Genomic DNA, 22,913 nt, shown 5'->3' with positions numbered 1-22,913 from the left:
GAGGAGCAGGAGCAGGAGGAGGAGGAGGAGGAAGGAGGAGAAGGAGGAGGAGGATGAGGAGGAGGAGGAGGAGGAGGAGGAGGAGGAGGAGAAGGAGGAGAAGGAGGAGGAAGAGGAGAAGGAGGAGAAGGAGGAGGAGGAGGAGGGAGGATGTGGAGGTAGTGGAAGAGAAGAGGAGGAGGAGGAGAAGGAGGAGGAGGAGGAGGAGGAGGAGGAGGAGGAGGAGGGAGGAGGAAGAGGAGAAGGAGGAGAAGGAGGAGGAGGAGGAGGAGGAGGAGGAGGAGGGAGGAGGAAGAGGAGAAGGAGGAGAAGGAGGAGAAGGAGGAGGAGGAGGAGGAGGAGGAGGGAGGAGGAAGAGGAGAAGGAGGAGAAGGAGGAGAAGGAGGAGGAGGAGGAGGAGGAGGAGGAGGAGGAGGGAGGAGGAAGAGGAGAAGGAGGAGAAGGAGGAGAAGGAGGAGGAGGAGGAGGAGGAGGGAGGAGGAAGAGGAGAAGGAGGAGAAGGAGGAGGAGGAAGAGGAAGAAGAGGAGGAGAAGGAAAAGAAAGAAGAGGAGGGGCAGGGGGAGGAGGAGAAAGAGGAAGAGAAAGAGGAGGAAGATGAAGAGGTGGAGGAGAAGGAAGAGGAGGAGATGTCATCTTCAGCATCATTTCTGTTTCTTAGCAGATACAAAACATCTACAGTGTACCTATAGTGCTATGTAGCAGAACACAGAGATTCCTCATCCTAGGGCTCAGTATTTAAAAACCATCTCACTGGTAAAGCAATCCATTTGTTACTCCAAAACATACAGAGGAGTACAAAAACATGCTGGACAGACTGTCCATTTAGTAGTGTACTGATTTGCTGTAATGAAGTATGGGTTTGGGTTCTATGCACTGTCTCAGTTATATATTAGTCTATCCCTTTCTTCTTGTTTTATTCTGTAAAAGCAAACTTGAGCGTTGGTAGGTTATTGTCGATGTGTTGTGAGGACTGTGTGCAATGATTCATCACACCATTCAAAAGTCATAATATTATGTTAAGTTAGGGGAGGGAGCCACCACCACCACTACCACTAAATTTAACCCATAAAGTGCAAGTAATTTTTTTTTTTAGCCACAATGCATGGTGCTAATCCTTCAGCGGCGATTCATTTCGGAACTTCAGATTAACAACAATGGTTGATCATTGGCAAGATGATTCTCAACAATTGTAAACACAAATTATACAAGTATGTTGCAGGAGTACTTCAGCAATGGAGATAGTCAAGTACAACAAACACACCATCAAGGACCAGTGGGCACAGACAAGGAATGCATGCTTGACTGCAGGGACAAAACATGCATCTGGCACTCAACTGCCATGCCCGTGGGAACACGAGCATGGCATGTTTGGTAAGAGTATAACGGTTGATAATAGTTTATCTATTTACAGAGGTTATTATCAACAGGTGGCCTTCCTATACAGCGTGTATGTGTGTGTGTGGGGGGGGGGAGGGGTGTAAACAGTCTCTCTTATTCAGTGTCACTGGTGACAGTTGGTCCCCCATTCCCTTACCTGGTGACTCTTGTAGAAGAAGAGGCAGAAGTTTGTAAAGACCACCCACAGCTTCTGCCAGCCGTTGCTGTTCTTGAACTTGCGCAGCAGGAAGCCGCTCAGCTGGTTCTATATTCGATAGGACGACAAATGAAACATGACAGTGGAAAAAAAGATAAAGTATTAGCATTTCCTCATGTAAGACATACTTCTAGGAAGCACAGAGGTTGACACGGTTTGCAAATCACATCTCTAGTGGATCATTTCTGGCTTTATGTAACTGTCAACTACACAATTCCATACGTCCCCCAAAAAAATTATGAGACACTTAGCAACGATAACTTTAAAAATTGTGAATCAATCTGAATACAATTTCAGGGTATGAAACCATAACGAAACCATAACTTATTACCTACATCTTACAGAAAATCCCACCTGATTGCTTCAAAGGTCAAAGAGAAATGAGGATCTTAGTAGAGCATGTTGAAAATCCCTTCCCTGCCAGTTTTGTCCATTGTGTTCACACATTAATATGCAGTTCCAAGAGCATCCAAGTGCTAAACTTGGAAAAAAACTGACCCATGGCATGCTTTACAATGATCCACACTTTTCTGTGTGACCACTTAACCAAACTGAATGGGGTTTTCGGCAAAATATACGTTAGATGTTATATTTTCAGAGCCTGAAATATCATTCAGACAGTTTAATCATAATCATTGAAAGTTATCAATGCTGAAATCAGATCATATTTTTTTGGGGGGACATACTGTATGTTGAGAAAAGTACAGATATTTTCCTGACATTCTTTGGTGTTTGCAATCATCGCTTTATTTGAGTTAAGCAAGAAAGTATTCAGTTCCTCTCCAGATGATTAAAAGTATCTGTACGAGCGTCTCTCGCTTTCATCTACTGAGGAGTTTGAAGGGGAAAGTCTCACCTCTACTGCTCTGACGTGATCTGCCATGCTCACGCTGGTGTTGCGATGCCAGCATACGTGGACGGTGGTGTTGGCACGGTGGTGTGACTGGCGATCTAGCGACCGCGAGGGCGACGAGAGGTCGTCATCCGCCTCGTCGAATGCGGAATCTTGGTCTGGCGTATCTGTAACACATAGCACATGTTCATTTGTGGTCAGTTATTGTGAACTATAGCTTCGTCAAGCATGTACACAAACGTGGACACTCTTAACCCGTTGAGGACGAGTCCAGAGTATACTCGGGCAGGGGTCTATGGGAAGTGCGTGTTGTAGTGAAATTAAACTGTCCTCAACAGGTCAAGAATACAATATTTTTCCCTTTCTTCAACCCTTACTGTGCTTTGTACGCAAGTTGATATGTCTGATGGAATGCTTTTTTTTTACCAATTGGCACAAATGCCTGAAAACTAACTGTCAATGAATATAGATTACATACTCCCCCTAATCCTATTGGGTCACCATGGAAAGACTGGGGCACATTGCTGCACCTGAGTGGGCTCGATAACTTACAACCAGGTCATGTTTGGAAGAATTACAGAATGCTGATGGAAAAAGATTGCAAAGTTTAACCAAGTGCCTCGGAGCATCAAGGGTCAAGGCACAGTTCCTCTCAAAATAAAACATATTTTTACCAGCACAAACAGGAAAGGGATTTTGATCAACATTCTCAAAATATAAAAATTTTATATTTCTTTCAATTAAACTCGCAAAATTATCTATAAATGCACCTCAAATATTTGACTAAAATTCATTTCACTGTCTCCCACACTCATCAAGGTGAAATGGTTAATATATGATAGAAAATTGGAAAAGAATATACATTTCTACGTAAAGTTTTTGAGATGACAACCTCAAATTTAAAAGACAGAAAATCTTTCCAGGCATGGAATTCACAGTGACCCCAACATGGTCCGCATGCCTCAAGTGACTTCATATCATGCACCGAAAGAGTGTTGTCTTAATAGGTGTTGCATTGTGACGACTTCACCTAATCACAGTCTATTCACAAATAGTAGCATATCACTCGTTGTGACAGCGTGAAGCACTTACTGATGGAATCCGTCGACTGGTCATCCTGGCACATGGCCATGGCTGTCCTGATATCCTGAAGTCAAGAAAGAAGATGTACGTGTGCGTTACTTCAACGATGAACTGCATTAAAACTGTGCACGAGACGGACACTCAGAGTGTAGAGAGCAACAATTCATATATCATGATGGGGGAAAAATATTCTCATGCGACACATTTCCTTCTGCTCATATTTTTCTTTCTTTCTTTCAAGAACAAGTCTAGAAATTGGGAAAGAGAAGAACAAAAAAATCTGAACAAAATAAAAAAGAACTTTACAAATTCATGCCAATTTGAGACAGAATCTGGAACTTTATTTCTCCTGAGATATGTTGCCAATTTGAGAGAGAATCTTGAACTTTATTCATACTAAAATGTGTTGCCAAGAAAACCTAGAACTTTATTTCTCCTAAGATGTGTTGCCAATTTGAGAGAGAATCTGGAACTATATTCCTCCTAAAATGCATTGCCAATTTGAGGATATGTTGTGAATATTCATCTCTCCCTCACCTCCATCCATCTCGTCTTCTCCTCAGGGCTGCTGGCTGCTATGACGACCGTCTTGTTGCCTCCGTAGAGTGTGAAGCAGTTGGCGACTGACCGGTCAAGCTCACTGTCCTCCAGCTGACAAAAGTGGATAAATAAATCGGGAGCAAAAAAATCAAAACAAAAATCAAAACAAAGTAAGACAATGGTGTCTGTAGGAAATTGACAGCCATCAACCACTAACAACATTTGTGACTCTTGCAGGAAATATTCGTGGATACACTCTCCTCATTTCAAGAACACCAGCACATCGGTGAAAAACCTAAAGTTTCAGACAGATGGGCCAGAATGATCTTAAGATCCTTACCTGTGAAGACTTGTCTTCATTCCATCACTTGCTGTTTATTGGTCATTCATATATACTTTTTTTTTGGGGGGGGGGGGCGGGGCTGGGGATACCTTATAACCAAGAGTGATAAACACTACATTGCCCTCCTGTTACAACAAACACAGATATGAAGAAATTCTGGTTACAATGAAGTAAGATTTCAGGCTGCAACATTATCCGCTTTATCCATTATACAAAATTTTGATGTAACGAAAGAAAACTGCCGGTCCCAAGGACTTCGTTATAACGGGAGTCCACTGTACTAACTATATTTGCCATGTCACTTCAGACTGATATCATTTCTTCCAAGAACACCACCAGCTATCTTTCAAAGATATTTCAGGGCCTACATGTCACAAAGGATAACAGAAATGTGCATCATCACGCTTCACTCACCACCACTCCCTTGAGCGGGATCTGGCCGTGCACTTTGAACTGGTTGGTGGGCGTCACCCCCTTGCTGGTGTAGACCAGGATGTCGGAGAAGAGGAAGAACATGCGCTGCTGGTAGCCCTTTCTCGACAGCTTGTGGAGGCAGCCTTCCCTGATGAAATGCTAGAGTTGGAATAACAGAGCAGCAAAATACAGTAACATAATGATGCAAATGTAACTCAAAGCTTTTATGAAATTAAAGTTATAACAAATTTTACCCACTCTAACTGCATTCATTCTCCGAGGTTCATTTTTGCAGTCTTGTATGATATCAAATGATAAGTATTCAATAACTCTTTATGTTGCAGAAGACTGGCACTCATCATATACACCACACTGCACAGTATGAACATAGTTGACAGAGTACAACAGCAGTCATCCTAACCCATCATTATCCGACAATCTTCAGATCATATTTTCTTACATCTCTATCACCATCATCATCACTCCTGACTGGAGTGTGCATCACCATTATCATTACTGCAATCATTACAATGTTATCACATCATCATCCTCACCAACATCACTAATACACTTAAAAACTCATATTTCTCCTTTTCCTCCTCCTCCTCTTAATCATGAGCACTATTCAGGAGTATCCTTAGCATTACCATGGTTACTACCACCATTATCTCATCATCATCAAACATAATCACGATCATCAGCTTCATTACTTATCAGCATCTTCATCATCCTCTTCATCACTTCATCATCATCATCAAAATCATCATTAACACCATCACATCACCATCACCATTACATCACCATCACCATCATCATCATCACTATCTACATGTACTGTATACACCATATATTTCGCGAGTCTAAATTTTTGCGAATCGGGAATTCCCGACGATTTCGCGAGCGGTTAAATTTGCGATCGCTAGAGTCCTGTACTGAACGGAGAAGTGTACACGCGTACGTCACATATAACATCGGGATCAGAGTCAATATTTTCACAAATAGCACCCGACTCGCGAAATTCGCGAAAATAAAAACCTCGCGAAATTCGCGAAAATAAAAACCTCGCGAAATATTCAGCGTATACAGTATATTCCCAATGTCTTCAGCCTCACATCGGTATCACCATTATCACTGGGATCACCTCACCACTGGAATCAGCCTCTACACCATATCACCATCAGCATCACCATCACCACCATCACAACTATCAGCCTCAGCCTCATATGATCAACACTCTATTCATCACTCCCTCCATGCCATAATGATAAGAAGACATCTCATCTTACCCTATTTGGCTGGATGAGCGTATCCATGCCGACGAGATCCCTCTGGAGCTCGGTCAGCTTCTGGAAGTTCTCAATCTTCTTCACGCTCTCCTCTATGTCAGCCGTGAGGTCGCCTACATCACCAAGGGCAGCTGTGTGGATGAAGGCAAATAAACTATAAAGTAAGGCCATTAGTGTGTCATTAAATCTCTCATTCTTGTGAGCAGTATGATTGCAGACCATGCCAGTATGATTTTAGGCTGTTGGGTTTGAAAGGTTTCAAGTGGGGTCAAAACCATTAAAAAAAAAAAAAAAACAAAGCTCTTTGGTGTTGAATGAACAAAGTTTTTATGCTTTTCTTATATTTTTTTTTCCCAAGGAAATGAAACTTGTCAGTTCACTCTGTAATATTGAATCATAACTTGAGACCAGAAAGAGGGAAGATATCTTAAAATAATTCTGTGTGTGTGTGTCACAGTAATTCAAAGGATATACATAATGTTTATTCCAGGATTGACACGAGCACTAGGGATAATCATATCAACACCTCAGCTCAACAGCTTCAAGTCTGAATACGATTGTAAGAATGGGACTGGGCTCTATGCCTCGTAGGAAAATGCCTTGTAGCCTATTTGGACTGTAAACTGTCTGCAAAACTTTGTTGTGCTCTTAGTAAACTTTGATTTATCTCCGTGGAAGTGAGGCAGGGAACACAGGCAATGTGGTGAATACATTTGCTCCTGCCACAATCGCTCGGTCTTATTTTCTCCAGGGACATAGGGTTAGGGTTGTGATGAGGTTTCAGGTTTAGTTTGAGTTGAGGATTAGGGTTAAGGTTATGTTTATCGGTAGGTTTTATGTTTGACCTGGTGTGAAGATGTTTCATGGGAGCAATTGTTGCAGGAGCAAATGTCATGAAAACAGGCAATATACACGAGGAGAAAGAAATATATCTGACAGACAAAATAAGCCAACAATCAAGGGAGTTATTTTTTTCTCTCTCATATGAAAGTCTTCATCCCAAAGTTCCCAGCGTCAGAGAATGAGGTGAATTTCGTGTCATGAGATAAGACTGGGCCATCACAATATCGAATGTCACAGCCATACAGTAGCTACCAGGTCTTATCAAGTTGGTGTTTTTGTCGGCTGGGAAGCAGAAGGGCATACGCGCCATACAGAAATCTGGGGAGTTTGCTCCCTTCTGGCTTTTAGCTGAAGATTTATCTCTAACGTACAATCATAACGCAAATGGTATCCAATGAAGGATACAAATTCTACTCTACAAATAATAACCTCCTGGATGTAACCTTCCAATTAATAACCTTTTGGGGGATGTAAACGCCAGAATATCAACACAAGCCATCAAAATTCTGATCATGGCAAGAGAGCCTTTGTAGCAGAGCGATATGATGTGGGTGGGCAAGAATTTCTCAACATGTCAAATTATTGTGAGAACAACTAACGGTCTATCAGATAATGACTGTTATTAGCAAACAATACTCGTACATATTGCATGTAAGTAACTCTACTCTCTGTGTGACCTTTTGACCTGAAGGGGGGGGGGGGGGGGTCCAAGGACTTATGGGTCATCTTTCAGGCTAGATTCACTCACCTTTACAGTCTTTGTAGTCTGGGTGTGATGGTTGGTAGTGCTTGACAAGTCCTGTCGAGAGAACAGTTTTCAGCGTGAAAGAGAGATCCGTATGCCACTCGAGTGCAATTTTTCAAGTACTTGTCTTTCTTTTTATCAACAATTTCAGTGAGAGAAATTGGAACTACATCACTTGTTTCAATAACAAATGTCACAACTTTTACTACTTTTACTACTACAACTACTACGCTGAAGTCTGTCTACATGTACTTTGCCATCATTCTCACGTAGAAACAAACAATTATTTCAACAAAGGGACATCAAGACGAAACACTAATATATAAATATATTTAACTCTGACAAATCTGTGAGTCCGTGACTTCACCATTCCAAAACACTTATCCACATATTCTTCATTACACCACTCTACTATGATATCCAGGTAATTGAGGGGAAAAAGAACATCCACAAATATATTTCTGAATCTCTCCTACCCTCCCACCCCCAAGTTGATGACATGATACAAACATATTGACAAATATAATATAATACATGTATTATAAATATGAAAACATTTCTGTATTTTTGTTCTGTTTTTGCTTTGTTTTTTGTTGTTTTTTGTTTCTGGTTTTGGCCATGGTGGACTTGTACAGAGAAGATGTAACTAACAGTGCCATACATGATTCTACACTGGCAAACGAAGATGGAAGGGGGAGGGGTTGTTGTGTGAAGACAGAGATGGAAGAGGGGCTTACGTTCAAGCACCAGCTTGTAGTGGAGCAATCTCTGGACCGGTTTGAGCAGGAATGTGTTGAAGGGCAGGTAGCACACCTTCTGGATCTCAAAGTCGCGGTAGAAAGACTCAAACTTCTTGTTCTTGCGCAGCGCCGCCTCCAGGTCGCTGAGAATCTCCTCCAGGCGACTGATGTACCCTGTGTACAGCTGCTTTCATCCACAGAGATGTGTGCAGAGAAAGACAGAAGGTCAAGTGTATATATTTCTATATTTCTCTACTATAACACATGTACTTATATCTTTCTCTAGTCAATCTAAAAATTCTTTTGATGTTGCTGTCACTGTACACAGAATTTTGAAATCACAAACTCATTACTTTGTAGCCACGCCATCTATCCCACCGCCATTACCAACAGTGAAATCTAAGATACTTTCATTACAGCACTCTTATGGTTGTAAGCCAGGTAATATTAGAGAGAACACTTGATGTCCAAACATGGATATGCAGACATGGGACTATGATCAGAACTGCTCATGGAATCACTCATATTTTTTGCCAGATACTCAATTGCTAAGTCTCTTGGAAGAGTCTGTGTCTTTGAATGTTTTTCTAAAACAGATATGCCATGGCTCCATACAAATGCTGTGAATCGTCATCATCACATCATATTTAGTTGGTCATCTCATGACAGCAACAAACTTGAAAGTTATCCAATTTCTTTTCCAACCACCAAATCTCATAATGATGTTTAGCAGCAACTGACCCATCTCACACTTTGTTACTCGAGAAACTAAAAGAAAGGAAAAAAAGCCATGGTATCAATATTATAAAGAGTCAACCATATTCAATCAGCAGTCCTCACGGCCACCACGCCACCGGATTGATCAGACTACGAAGGCAAACCAGTCTCTTTCCGGTTTGCAGCATTGAGGACCACACCCAGCTGTGGATGGGCCAGAGGTCAAGCAGAAGAGTACACTGACCTTCAGATGCTGGGCATTCTTGAGGAGGATGTCCCCGACCCTCTGGTGTCCGCCTTTGCCCTGGGCATTTGGCCTGCCCTCCCTGTTGGCGAGAAAGTCACAATAGAGAGCAGATCGTTCAAAGGAGTTACCAAGAAGAATGGTACAAGATGCAATCTATTCTACTATTACTGAGGGGAAGGAAAGGTGGACTTATCTACAATGTCCAATGCCTTTGAAAGTTTGAAGTAACATTGAAAGGGGGGTGTGAAAGAGAATCAACAAGTTTTGGTGCTGATGCCTATAAGAAACTGACAGTGTAGCCTCAGTGAGATTTAGGGTATGCTCAAAATTTTTTTTGAAATGAAATCTAGATAGAATCATTCCATCCATTGTCTAGGTTGCACATACTACAAAGCAAACAAACATACAATCTCCACCTTTCAAAGAAAAAGACAGTGATGCAATGAACAAATTCACACCTGTAAACAGTAAGCTAAACCCTAAAACCCTGTCACCTCCCCCACCCCCTGCCCAAAAAAGAAAAAAAGAAAAGAAAAAAAAAGAGAGAATATTACCACACTTCACTGATAAAACATGCTAACCCTCTCTCCTGGGGCAACCCAGTCATGTAGCCCATGAAGGGCCCCGCCCGCCCCCTTATACCGGTCTCATCCAGGGTAAACCCAGTGTCTTCCCCCTCCTCACCATGACGACAGCCGCTGCTCCACCTCCTTCAGAAACTTGCAGTGGAACTCGTAGATGGGGTCCAGGTGGTTGAAGAGGACATCCAAAGTCTCGGGCAGGTTGGCCTCATTCGTCGTCGCTTTGCGGAACCACTACAGCCAGGGACAGGGAGAGAGAGAGAATATGAAGAATATAAAGAAGAATATAAGATGAACAACACTGCAGCTAAAAATGACCGCCAATAACAGAAATATTTGTAAAAAGACACTTATTTATTTCAAATTCACCAGGACTTACAGGGAATTGTAATAGTTTTTCCTATTGCTGTTGAGATAAGGTGAAGTCACACATATTCAAAGCATGATATATCCAGCCATTGGTTAACTTCCAGACAACTATGATGCTGTCATGACTCCACGATTATCACTTGGAAAAACACTGACACACATACATACACTGACACACCCACACACACACACATACATACAAACACACAGGCACAAACAAAAAAATAGAGCGACCCATGAGAAGGGTAGTTCGGGGGGAGAGGGGCATCTCATGAAGCATTTTTTCAGATCTTTTTTTCTGACAAACTGTTATAAGCTACAGAAATCATTGCATCTGATTGGCTGAGAGCATATTTGTTGGACAAATATGTTAGACAAAATGTTTCATGAAATGCCTCCCAGGTGCAAAACAGTCTACACTGCCATCACCTGCCAGAGCATGTTGACAAACAGCACTCACCAACTATTTCCTCCTACAGTGTGTCTTGTCCAACAGTTCTCTATTCTTTGTTAAGTTACTTTCTTACCCCCTGGCAACTCAAACTCCATACAAATTGCATAAAAGCTGAGAGGTGATTCATAATAAGCCGATTGGCATATCTGAATAGACAGAATCTCTGGAGTGGTACTACGACTACACATGCCAGTATATAGTTGGGAACAGCAGTGGTTGCAGGCACTGGTATATTTCTCATATTTTGGGGGAAAATTGAGATGAAACTCTCCCTTTAAACTGCAGATTCTTTCTTTTTCCCTTGTCTGGCCCTCCTTTCATATGCTTCTGTGAATTCAGGAGGAAATTCATGTTCATCTCGGACAGCATTTTTGTTCGGTGGGATCCATAGGGGTGGGAGCAGTGGGGAGCTCTAAAATGAAATTGACGAGAATACGCAATTAGATGGTTATTGGAAATATGTCGTTTGTTCCTTCAGGCTTCCCCCCGCATTCAGAATTCTCCGCCATTGCTCGCACGTGCTCCCTCACACTACGGCATTCATGTCATGTCGCTTCGAGAGACAGTACATCCTTTGTATCTCCGCCTTCTCCTCCTCCTCCTACTACTACTAATGCAGCGAAACATCGGGCCCGGCATTCGCTGCGACATTTATGGGACGAAGGCTACCGCCTGTTTACAGCAATTACAACTAATACAAGTTGGGAAGAAAACATGGGAAGGGTTGGGGCCGGAAAAGAAGAAGCAAAAGATGAGGGTAGACAGACCCTCACAAGGGTGGTACACATGTATTCCTAATAGAGAGAGATGAAGATGGGCAGATATATGGAGAGTCAGAAGAGAAAAATAGAACGAGACAGAGATAGTGTGTGTGTGAAAGAGAGAAAGGGAGAGATAGGCAGAGACAGGCAGAGATACGGAAAGATATAGAGAGACAGGGAGAGATAGGGAGAGATAGGGAAAGATATAGAGAGATAGGGAGAGATAGGGAGAGATAAGGATAGGGAAAGATAGGGAGAGCTAGGCAGAGATAGGGAGAGATAGGGAGAGATAGGGAGAGATAAGAGAGATAGGGAGAGATAGGGAAAGATAGGGAGAGACAGGGAAAGATAGGGAGAGATAGGAAGAGATAAGGAGAGATAAGGAAAGATAGGGAGAGCTAGGCAGAGATAGGGAGAGATAGGGAAAGACAGGGAGAGATAAGAGAGATAGGGAAAGATAGGGAGAGATAGGGAGAGATAAGAGAGATAGGGAGAGATAGGAGAGATAGGGAGAGACAGGGAAAGATAGGGAGAGATAGGGAGAGATAGGGAAAGATAGGAAGAGATAGGGAGAGTTGGGAAAGATAGGAAGAGATAGGGAGAGTTGGGAAAGATAGGAAGAGATAGGGAGAGTTGGGAAAGATAGGAAGAGATAGGGAGAGATATTGAAAAATAGGGAGAGATAGGAAGAGATAGGGAGAGATAGGGAGAGATAGTGAAAAATAGTGAGAGATAGGAAGAGATAGGGAGAGATAGGGAGAGCTAGGGAGAGATGGGGAAAGAGAGAGACAGGTATATATACTATTTCATATCCACCTATCTACTTTTCAGGTGAAAACAGAAAAAAGGAAAGGAAATCAGAATTGCCTTCCAGGGCAGCGAGTGATTCAGGACAATGTGCTTCACCCCACCACTCTTCCTCCTTTTAGAATCACTCCTCTGACGGCTATTTTCATACCACGTGGCTCTTAAACACGGGAGAAAAGAAGTGAGATAGATAGAAAGGGAGAGAGTATGAGTGTGTCTATGAGAAGGAGATAGAGATGGAAAGAGAATACGGAGAGAGAGAACGAGGGATAGACAAAAGATTTGAATGAGGTCTTCCCACAAACTCCCTCACTGGTAAACTGACTCACACAGCACTGGCTGTATGAAAGGAATAAATAGCATGCATGATGACTTGTAAGGCTCGCCCCCCCCCCCCCCCCCCACCCCTCCCTCTCCTATCAGGAGCTCATAAACTCAATTACCCAGAACATGAACCACATGCCATTCCCCTGCTTATGAGTTCTTCCTTTGAACAACCCCTTCTTACTGCCTTCTTACTGCCTTCTCCTCCCTCCTCCTCCCCCCCCCCCCTCCCCCTTCCCCAATCTCCAGGCAATGTCATTAATGCGTATGAAGCCACATGGGGTTGAGATGAAACAGAGCGTGCTGTGTGTACAAAAACCGGCAATGTAGAGAGGGGTCTGCCACAGGTAACATGCTATTTCCTCAGACAGCGGCAAACAGCATGAAGATATGAATACCTATCTCTCTCTCTCTCTCTCTCTTCTTCTCTATCTTACACATGCACACGCATACATGCACACATTAACAGACACGCACAAACATGCGCACACACACATACACACAAACACAAAAATACACAAAGATACAAATACACTACACTTACCAAGCTTCAAAACAGTTCAAGCAGGCTCTCTGCCATATGAAACTCTCCCAGGTGCATGTACTGTACATTACATGGGACCAAAATCATTGTCTCCAAGTAGGACACTCAATCACTGCCTACATTTCTTAGCAATGGACAATATCTGATTTTCATAAAGTCCATGTGGTTCTCCACTGCAAATTCAGCCAAGTGCAAACTTGTCTTGCAAATGGGAGTCTGACTTTCACAGATTATGTGACGTCGTATCAGGTACCCCCGAGGGAAATTACCCACCGGTTAATTACTGGTTAGTGATAAGGTTAGAGTAAAGATTAAGATTAGGGTTACGTCTAGAGTATAGAGTTTGGGTTAGGATTAGGTTCAGGATTAAGAAAAGGGTTAGGGTCAGGGGAAGGGTCCGGGTTAATTGCCCACGGGGTAACTGCCCAAGACCCATGTAACGTATATATCGTACACCCGAGATACTTACCACCACCACGACTTCCAGATCTTTGAGATACGTTCTCTCTGTGGTGAGGATTTCCTTGGCGATGAAGTACGCTCTGTCAGGCGGATGCCTCTGTGGATACAAAATAAAAACCAAGAAACAAAAATAAATACAACACACAAATGTAATGTCAAACTATTTCCATGTAAAATGTAAAACTGTTTTCATGTGATGATGAAGAGATTATGAATTTCACCTAACAGCAAAGGGTTCTATTGCAATTTGTTCTGCTTTGATTTTTTTTTTTGTTCAGTGTCCATCATCTCTGACAATAAAAATAAATATTAATTGAAGTAATGGAATTGTAATACAACACTGTAGCATTATGAGCGTATTCTTACAAAGTTTGATTAGTTTTGCCATTGTGTTCAAACCCTACGAATGCTGCCTGATTAACTGATTTATCAGAGACAATGCTGCCATTTTCTGTAAAGTTCTGCTGAAAGATTGACTTATCCTGCTATTCTTCCTGGGGCCTGGAAATCTTCAGCAATGCTGAATTTTCTCACAAACCTTACAAACAACAGAATTAAATCAGAAAAACATCACGTGGAAAAAAAAAAACCCAAACCAAACCAAGAGGTTCAAAGGTTACCGTGGCAGTCAGGATGAAAGACCAAAAAAAAAAAAAAAAAAAGCACATAGTGCAACTGAGCATGATGGTACCAGTCAAGTCCATTCTCCCTTTTCAAATATAGACTCTGTTCCACATGGGGGAATCCTCTTCCTTAGACAAGTCCGTAACCCTACCTCCCACAACAGCAAGTGAAGTGCGAAGTACTTAACCTCAGCATCCCACCCAGCCCCACCCTATTGAGAACGAATGTAACAGTCAATTCATAGATGAAAACACTTTAAATTATTTCTTGTACCCATGTGTCAAAGTTTTTCTTATTCTCATATGGCACAGTGCGCCTGGCTGATATTGTTTACTGACTATTGCTAATCCTCCACGGCAAACCATGAGGGGTCAGAATCATTTGCCTGTTTTTCTTGTGTGGGTAGGTACATGTAGGTGGACCACTTCACTGGGTTATTGCCCTGTTCATTACGATGAATGAATGAAGTGGGATCTATTTTATGCATGTGTTGCGACTCTCTCACAAACTGGACCTCCATTTTTATGTCCTGTTCCTTCGACAGAGAGTTTTGTCTCCTACTAGAGGGGGCGATATGATTACACACAACACTGTTCAGTTAGACTCGGGAATCAAACACAGGTCCTTTGGATCTGGAGGCAGACGCACTACCGACTGAGCCAACTTATTGCGCTAGTGTCTGTCACTTTGAGACTGAGGAGTCAGCATGCTGCGGTACATCAGTAAATTCTCTTCATCTCATTACGCAAAATCTTCCTCAGTTCTTGGTTTCTAACCTTACATCGTTCATTCCCTTGCTAATATTCTGAATGTTCAGTTGCACGCATGTTCATCTAAAGAAAACTTATTAATACATACTATACATACCATGGCACTGTATGAAACAAAACTATGCTAGAAATGTTTTGTTTCTTCAGGTCACTGTGCAAAACCTTCCAAAACTCTCACTGCTTACATGGCATTATTCATCACCTTGCTGATTTTTCTAAACGCTCAGCTGGACACCAGCTATTAATAGAAAACTTATTTTTGAAAACTAGACATTCCGCAGCACTACATCATCTTCAGAAATTGGCCTCAGATGTAAGTTAGGTATAGCAGGACATTTAAAAAGAAAAAAAAAATCCCATCAACTCAACAGGGGTCCTCCCAGGGAAACACATTAACCACATCCTCTTTGTTACCTACTGTATCTCTTTTTGAGGAGAAACTCACCAGGATAGGAAAGGGGGGGGGGGGGGACTTGGGGCGGAAAATTGTCTGGTGATCCACATTTGACGATGATTCAGGTCATGTGATTGGCCATGTCACATAGGGCGGGTCTTCCATTGTGTGCGGGGGGAAAACCAATCTTGACGTTTGGCCCCTGGCCAGACGAGCACGGCGAGATCATGTGTGAATGATCACTCACCAGGCATCCCTTTGACAAAAGGCTGATGAATCTGTTTCATTGGGTCTGGCGTGGTTGGGGATTGCAGCTAAAAGCACTCTTTTTTTCTAAAACGACTTTGCAAACAGAGTCAGCCTTCAATAGACCCTAAAATATCATCAGACAATCTGAGATATCCACAGACTTAAAAAAGAAAAACCCGAGTTGAGTTCGCTGAATTCAGTATAACTCTTACCCCCTGTGGATTTAAGATAAATTTGATTCCATACAGCTTCATACACTGTCCATCAATTTGGTCCTGCACATATACTTTTGGGATTTGTAGTCTATATTTTCAAGCATGACAATGAATCAAATGTCAATCATCGATAAACTTCAATATTTCTGTCTACAATTCATTGTCACTATCTAAAAGCTGTTTTGTAGCACAACTTGTACATTAATTAGAATTAGAATTCTTTCCAAGTTTGGATAAAACTGTCCTATGGGAACATCTCACCATTCTCTGTTACTCACAGTCTGGATATTACCAAAATAGAATCAGGTCTAGTTTATGAGTGCACATGTAGATGATTGCTTTCTCTCACAGCTAGCGGAAGTAATTCATTAAATGCTTTCTTCACTAGCAGCTGTTATAACTAACTTATTGTTAGTTTGATATGTTTTTTTCTGGCAACCATGCACATACTGGCAGTCGTGCCTTTCTTATCTACTACTCTTAATTGATCAATGTTCCATCATGTTTTTGTTTCTCGCTCATAAAAAAAAAAAAAAAACACCCCATAATATATAGCACCCAGTTAAAGATATTATATGCAAGACAGGAGCCTGGAATATCCCCGCGATCCGCGGCACTTGTTCGTCACAGCTGCGAGCAACTGTACGCCAGGAGAGGGCCACGGCGACACTGGCCTCCACAGAGATCGACACCAACAGGTGTATGCTCTGGGGGTTGAGGAACGCCGCTGGACCGAGTGTGGCACATTGAACAACAGTCGACCTTGACGACATTACCAATGTCACATGGTTCCTTTGACAGCGCAATTGAGGTACACTAAGTCTTGCTGGGAGAAAACCTCGATTCGAAGAGTCCTGAAGAAATAGTGGCTTTATGAATTCTAAACAAATCATTGTGGATTTGGCGCTATGATCACGTACGCCATCATTGCACATACCTTTTTCTTCACGGGTTCATCCTCGTGGTTCGTTACCGGGGCACTCACGTCGCTCGAGTCGTTATACTGATGTGCGGACTTAGTTGGAGAGGAGACTGGCGAATCTGTACGGAAAAAAAAAAGGAACATTTGATCGTCACTGATTACATGAAGACAAAAACTGATGACAGACTAATACAACAAATGGAATTTCATATTCTAATCTACCACATACCGAGTTACACTACATTAATTTGCAGGCAATTACTAAAAACAAATTGCCATTCTGTCTGACATAACGTACATCATATTGTACAATCTAGGCATTCCATCTCTATGTGATATTTGAGTCGGAGTATGCATTCATGCTGTTCAAGAGTATCTTCATTTTCCCCCTGCTATTTGATGGGTTATGTAAAGGAAGTGATAAGCTTATATTCATAAGCTGAAGTAATCAGCATTGCTTGCCACCATAACTCTCCCGGCTTCTTCTTCTTCTTAATATGTTCTTTTCTACTCACATTTTGTCATGTGCATCACGTGTGAACGGAGGCGCAAACATGACGATGGCAACCAATCTTTGGGAGGCACCCGGCATACTTGGTATTTATGCGACCATGGCTCGGTCAATGCCCGCCCGGGGATGCACAGTTTGGTCATAGAAAAGTGCAGTGCTTTGCTCATGAGAATCAATTATCAACCCCCACATGTGTGAACAAGTCACAGAGCTCAATACTGACAGTGTGATTTGAATTGAATTGAGATCCACAGTGCGAATACAGAGTAGCTTTGTGAATTCTGCACTGTCATTCTCTCTAAATTCTTGCAAACTCTCAAAACTCTTTACTCTCAATCTCACTCACGTCACTCCCTTACCTCTGGTACGGCACGAATATGTGCAGGCAACGCTTTCCTCTTCGAGAAGATCGAGCGGACTGTAGACGGTGGCAGCACGCAAAAGTTTGGGTCATCGCCCGCGACCAGAATCGGCACCGCCCTCTGCGCTTCAAAGGGCGCATGTCTGGGCATCGCTCCAGACGCGCCTAGCATCGCAACAACGCTTTGTTCTCATCCTATCCCTATCCCCTTTCTCTTTTTGCTACTAAAGGTGACTATTAAAACTGATTCCATATCTAGATGTAAACCGCGAGGATGTTATTATCTTTAACAGCATCATGTACAAAACAACCTAAATGCACACAGGGCCTCTTCTACAGACATATTTAGTCAGGACATCATGCTTTGCATAATGATTTTCACATTCAGATGGGGAGGCCTCAGATCTTTGCCTCCTTGCTTGGATGCAGTGCTTTAAACTACGTACCATGACCACAACTGACAACTTGTCAGTACAGTACTTAGAGAATAAGAACTACAGTATGTCACATACAAATTCTGTTGGAAATTCAAGTACCTTTAACACTTTTAAACAGTGGGTTAAGAAGTGCGACAATCCTGTAAAACTATATTCGTACATTACAGTAGTTCTATTTTAGTCTGACTTGTTAATGACACCAACAGTTCCACGAGTGCTTGACTCTGAATAGTCATTTTTGTGTAAAGTGAATCTTTGATCTATGTCTGTGTGGGAGTGTGTTCATTTAGTGGGTTAACAAAGAGAGCTTAACATGTATGTAATAAAGAGAGAAAAAAACAATGTGTGCTAGAAGACACTTTGAATATAAAATCCCTATGCAATTTTGATTCAAATTCAATTTTAATAAACTCCGTCATGAAGGTTAATTTGTTATTCTCTGAATGGAAAGAGATAATGCAAATGAAATATGCAGAGGCTCATCAAGCCATATATTCATCTGCAGATGTGATGGATCTTCTGGGGCCCGTTTCATAAAACTTGTCATCAGTGACAAGTTGTCATAGATGTGACAAGCTACAGAAAACCTTGCATATGATTGGCCGAGAGAAAATTTGTCATAGAAATGTGGCAGCTGTCACTGATAACAAGTTTTATGAAACGGGCCCCAGGTCTCCATAAAATTTCATTAATTACTTGATCAAGCAAAATGAACCAGCTTTAACTGATCATTTCCATGACACATTCCTGCTACGCCTACTCAACATTGTAAAGCACAAAATTATCACTGTAGTGATCGAACAATGAAATCCTTAAAACAACTCGGTCGTCATCAAGCATTTCAAACCTGTGTTTTTCAATCAGCTTACAGCTCCTGCTCATTTGAAAACTCCTTCTGGTGCAAACACAACACAAAATGGATCAACGGAAAGGAGGTATGCCTTTTTCATACACTTATCACGATTTTATTTGTATGTATATATATCTTTTTCTGCATCCACCAATTACACACTTTTGAAGGTAAAGTTTGACAACAAATCCGAGCAACACTCGATCAGAACGCACGGGCAGAACAGACTAATGATGGTTTTACCGTATTTTGAACAACATTGTCACTTGATCAAAATAGAGAAGATCTACAGCTACAAATTTTATAGTAATTTCATTCAGCCAAATTAAAGATTAGACTGTCTTTAATAATCATAACAGTCATATGTGCAAGGTGGCAATGTTTTTATCAGGAAGCTAGATCCTGTCCCAACAAATGTCATGACAGTTAGAAATATCAACACAAAATGACGGCTGTTCAAAACACCGTGACCACAGAAAAATTTTATAAGAACATTGACACATTCGTACAGAGTTTATATGGAACCGTACATATCTGTGATATTGTGTAGTCTCCAACGCGTGATGATAAAACATGGATTGACATTAGTCCCACCCATTGATAATCATGTTTGCAAGGTTTCTTTCGGTGGTGTCTGTCATTCATTTAAAGTACAGTACGATACAAATCCATATAGTGAAAAGTAGCCACCTTTACATCAATATATTTGACACCATATCTTGGTCATAAATGTTGCTTTAAAAAATAAAAAAAAACAGCTAAAAATTGCATTCTCTATCATACAACCATTACATTTTGAAAACATACTTATGAACTTTTGCCCTATGATTTATTTCAAAGATATGCGGATATAAGGGAAAGGGCAGACAACACTAACACATTCACAATGAAGGGGGAGATGTAAATATGAATACAGTAAGCAGAATGAGAAAGTTAGTACATTAGTGCAACGTTTTCATGCAACTACCTATAGTGTGCTGATGGCTGGAAAACGACATAGTAGGCATAAAGCAAGAATAGAGCGCAGGAGAACATAAAGCATACTTTATGAAGTTTTTTTTTTTCTTTTTTTTTCTTCCATAACGTGAATAGCATGCACACTTACAATATGTCCTAAATATACTTGAATAAATCTACGATTCATATGCTCTTTTCTTTTTTTTGGCAAGTACCCAAATACAAGGATATGTTTTCACTGGCTACAAAATGTCTAGTAGGTGGGATATATGTAATTTGATTCTTTCAGGTCTTTCCTTTGGCACCACAATGAATGTGTATTACTCTTAATCTTTTCACCTGCACTGTGCCCACATATGTCTAGATTGAAGAATACACATTTCTCTTTGGTAAACTACAAATTGATACACTAAATGCTACATGAGTTGGCAATGTATACTATTCCCCATCCTATGATATAAGAGAACCGTGCCTGGAGAAAAGCCAAAAAAAGGTGTGTAAAGTTGGGACCTTCACGGGTCCTGCACAAATAAGAGGTAGGTTAAAATGTTTTTATGGCATTAATTACACATGAATGCACGAAGAAATACTTACGAAAACTGAAAGCTATAAAAATGAGCATTTTCAGTGAGATAGAATACTTTGATCACTCGACTATCAATATTTACAGGTGAGATTTCATCTTTCATGCACTGATTCAGTCGAGTATTGGTGATTGTTTATATCATAAAAAAATAAAGTTACCTGATTTACAAGTAGCTTTTCTTCAAAAGATTCTAGCTACTTACTTCAATAAATGCTGCATAAACTACTTACTTATATAACAAAATAGCATCCCTCCCACATATTTATCTTTAATTTCTAATGTTAATAAACAACACATTATAAACCTTATTTCAGACGATGTCACATTACAAGATAGTAGTCAAAATTGCATTGAGATTATTTTTGACTGAATCACATAAAGAGAATACCATTCATCTATGTTTCCTTTCTTAAAGGATATTAATTTGAACTTAAGCACTTCTGAAGCTCAAATATACAGTAAACTATCAAACTGTCAGAATGTTGGAGGAGGTGATTTGTACTAGTTCCCGTAGAATTTTCCAGGCTTTCATAAAAACTTCCATCTAAAAAAAGTCAGTTACTTCATAACCGCTTGCACAAATTTTTCTCTCAAAATTCCTTGAGTGCTCAAAATATCCCCAGTGTCTGTTGGAGGTTGATCACTGAATCGCCAATGTTTCTTGGAGATAACAAGAATGGATGCCAGGGGGTGATGATGATAAAAATTGATAATAGTAATGATAGCAATCGTATGGTTACACATACCTCAGGTAGCCCTTGAGGTGTTGGTACTGCTCCTCTGGAGGGCCCTGCCATCTACAGGTATGTCAACTTCATTCTCATCATATAAGTGAGATTAGTATGTAGTGTATTCTAACACTAACACTTTTGTCACCATTTCAGAATGACAGGAGCTTATTCCCCATGAGAGCATTCCCCCTCCTCCTCCTCCTCCCCTCCACCCCCTCCTCCTCCTCCTCCTCCTCCTCCTCCTCCTCCTCTTCCTACCCATCTTCCTCCTCATGAAACTCATGATGATGGCTAACACCTTAACGACAAATGACTCACATCAAGCTCACACCTACACTTACACTTACACCTACACCAACAAGTACACTTATACTTACACCTATACCTACACTTGTGATACACCTACACCAATGCCAACAACTACACTGACTATTTGGATACCTCAAGACGACAATCACAACAACGATCAATAAAGGAGAAAGACTGATGATACAACGAGCAATCATCGCCGTGATGATCTCTAGGCTAGTGTGGTGTTCATGTCAGGGTATGACCGACGGTTATTGCCGTAGATGAGAGACAAAAAAGTATGAAAGAATGTTCGGTCATGTAAGGCTACGGAATGAAAGGTTGGTGACGTATTGCAGTAGGTACAAAAGCACATGCATATGATATATTAAGTGCGATAGATGTCTCAAAGGTCTCAATTAAAAAAAAAGAAAAATCCACAAAAGAACAGCGAATGATGAAACAAGCGGTGTCATATGTGAAATGTACATATTATACAAAATCACTTCTCTACAGTAATCCTATGAAACACAGAATTCACTCATTTCAAGGCATGTCTTTATAAAAATGACAACAAACTCTTTAAAAAGAAAAAAACAAAAACAAAAACCTAAAAGACAAGCGAAGCCAACCGGGTCCTCCACTGCCACAGAAGGAAATTCACGACACGGAAGGCTCACTCTGCTAATCCGCTTGAAGCCTGCTTCCCCTAAAAATGGTGATGGTTTCTAACGGAGCAAAGAATGGGATACAGAGTGGATGATATGGGCTTTGGCATGGCTAAACATGTTTCCTCTAACCAGCTGAAGATGTAAGAGGCAAAAGCCTAACTATTAATCAAACTTAATGCTGAAGATATATTTCTAAAACTCTGGCATGAGTAATAGAATGTCAGCTTATAGCAGAATTTATTCATTTATTGCCTTTTATTTTCTTATGTGCTGCAATTTTTCAGTATATCCCATACCTCTCTATATGAACTTCTTTATTTTTCCAATGATGGGGGTGGCCGACTCCTCTCAAACTATTTATCGTATTAAGAAGCTATCTTCTTTTCTTTGGCACGTCACTATTCATTGACCATTTATATCAAGACTAGGATTAAGAGTAGATTGTTGGTATCTTGATATTGATAATGCTCTTGTTCAGAGATTTGGCACGGAAATCAAAAAGAAAAAAAAAGGAGAGAAAAACAGAAAAATGCATGCTATCTGCCACGTAAGTTTTCCGTCTAGGAAACCTGGAATGAATGTGGTGCAAAAATTTGACACATCTCATCAATTTGAAGAAAAAAAAAAACACCTTTTAAT

At 41.1% G+C, this 22,913-nt stretch overlaps 1 protein-coding gene across 1 annotated transcript in view; it reads right to left on the bottom strand.

Moving 5' to 3' along the window:
- The window catches only part of LOC140244670 (FERM, ARHGEF and pleckstrin domain-containing protein 1-like), a 112,441-nt gene that overhangs the window by 2,281 nt on the left and 87,247 nt on the right, over nucleotides 1–22,913 (bottom strand). Inside the window, 12 exon segments of the mRNA XM_072324291.1 lie at nucleotides 1,536–1,643; nucleotides 2,452–2,615; nucleotides 3,541–3,595; nucleotides 4,069–4,182; nucleotides 4,829–4,987; nucleotides 6,115–6,245; nucleotides 7,706–7,756; nucleotides 8,440–8,626; nucleotides 9,404–9,485; nucleotides 10,091–10,221; nucleotides 13,716–13,805; nucleotides 16,898–17,001. Coding sequence (XP_072180392.1) covers nucleotides 1,536–1,643; nucleotides 2,452–2,615; nucleotides 3,541–3,595; nucleotides 4,069–4,182; nucleotides 4,829–4,987; nucleotides 6,115–6,245; nucleotides 7,706–7,756; nucleotides 8,440–8,626; nucleotides 9,404–9,485; nucleotides 10,091–10,221; nucleotides 13,716–13,805; nucleotides 16,898–17,001 — 1,376 coding nt within the window.

The sequence above is a fragment of the Diadema setosum genome, chromosome 21, assembly GCF_964275005.1.
Source record: "Diadema setosum chromosome 21, eeDiaSeto1, whole genome shotgun sequence".
NCBI lineage: Eukaryota > Metazoa > Echinodermata > Echinoidea > Diadematoida > Diadematidae > Diadema > Diadema setosum.
This window is presented reverse-complemented; position numbering and strand designations above follow the sequence as displayed.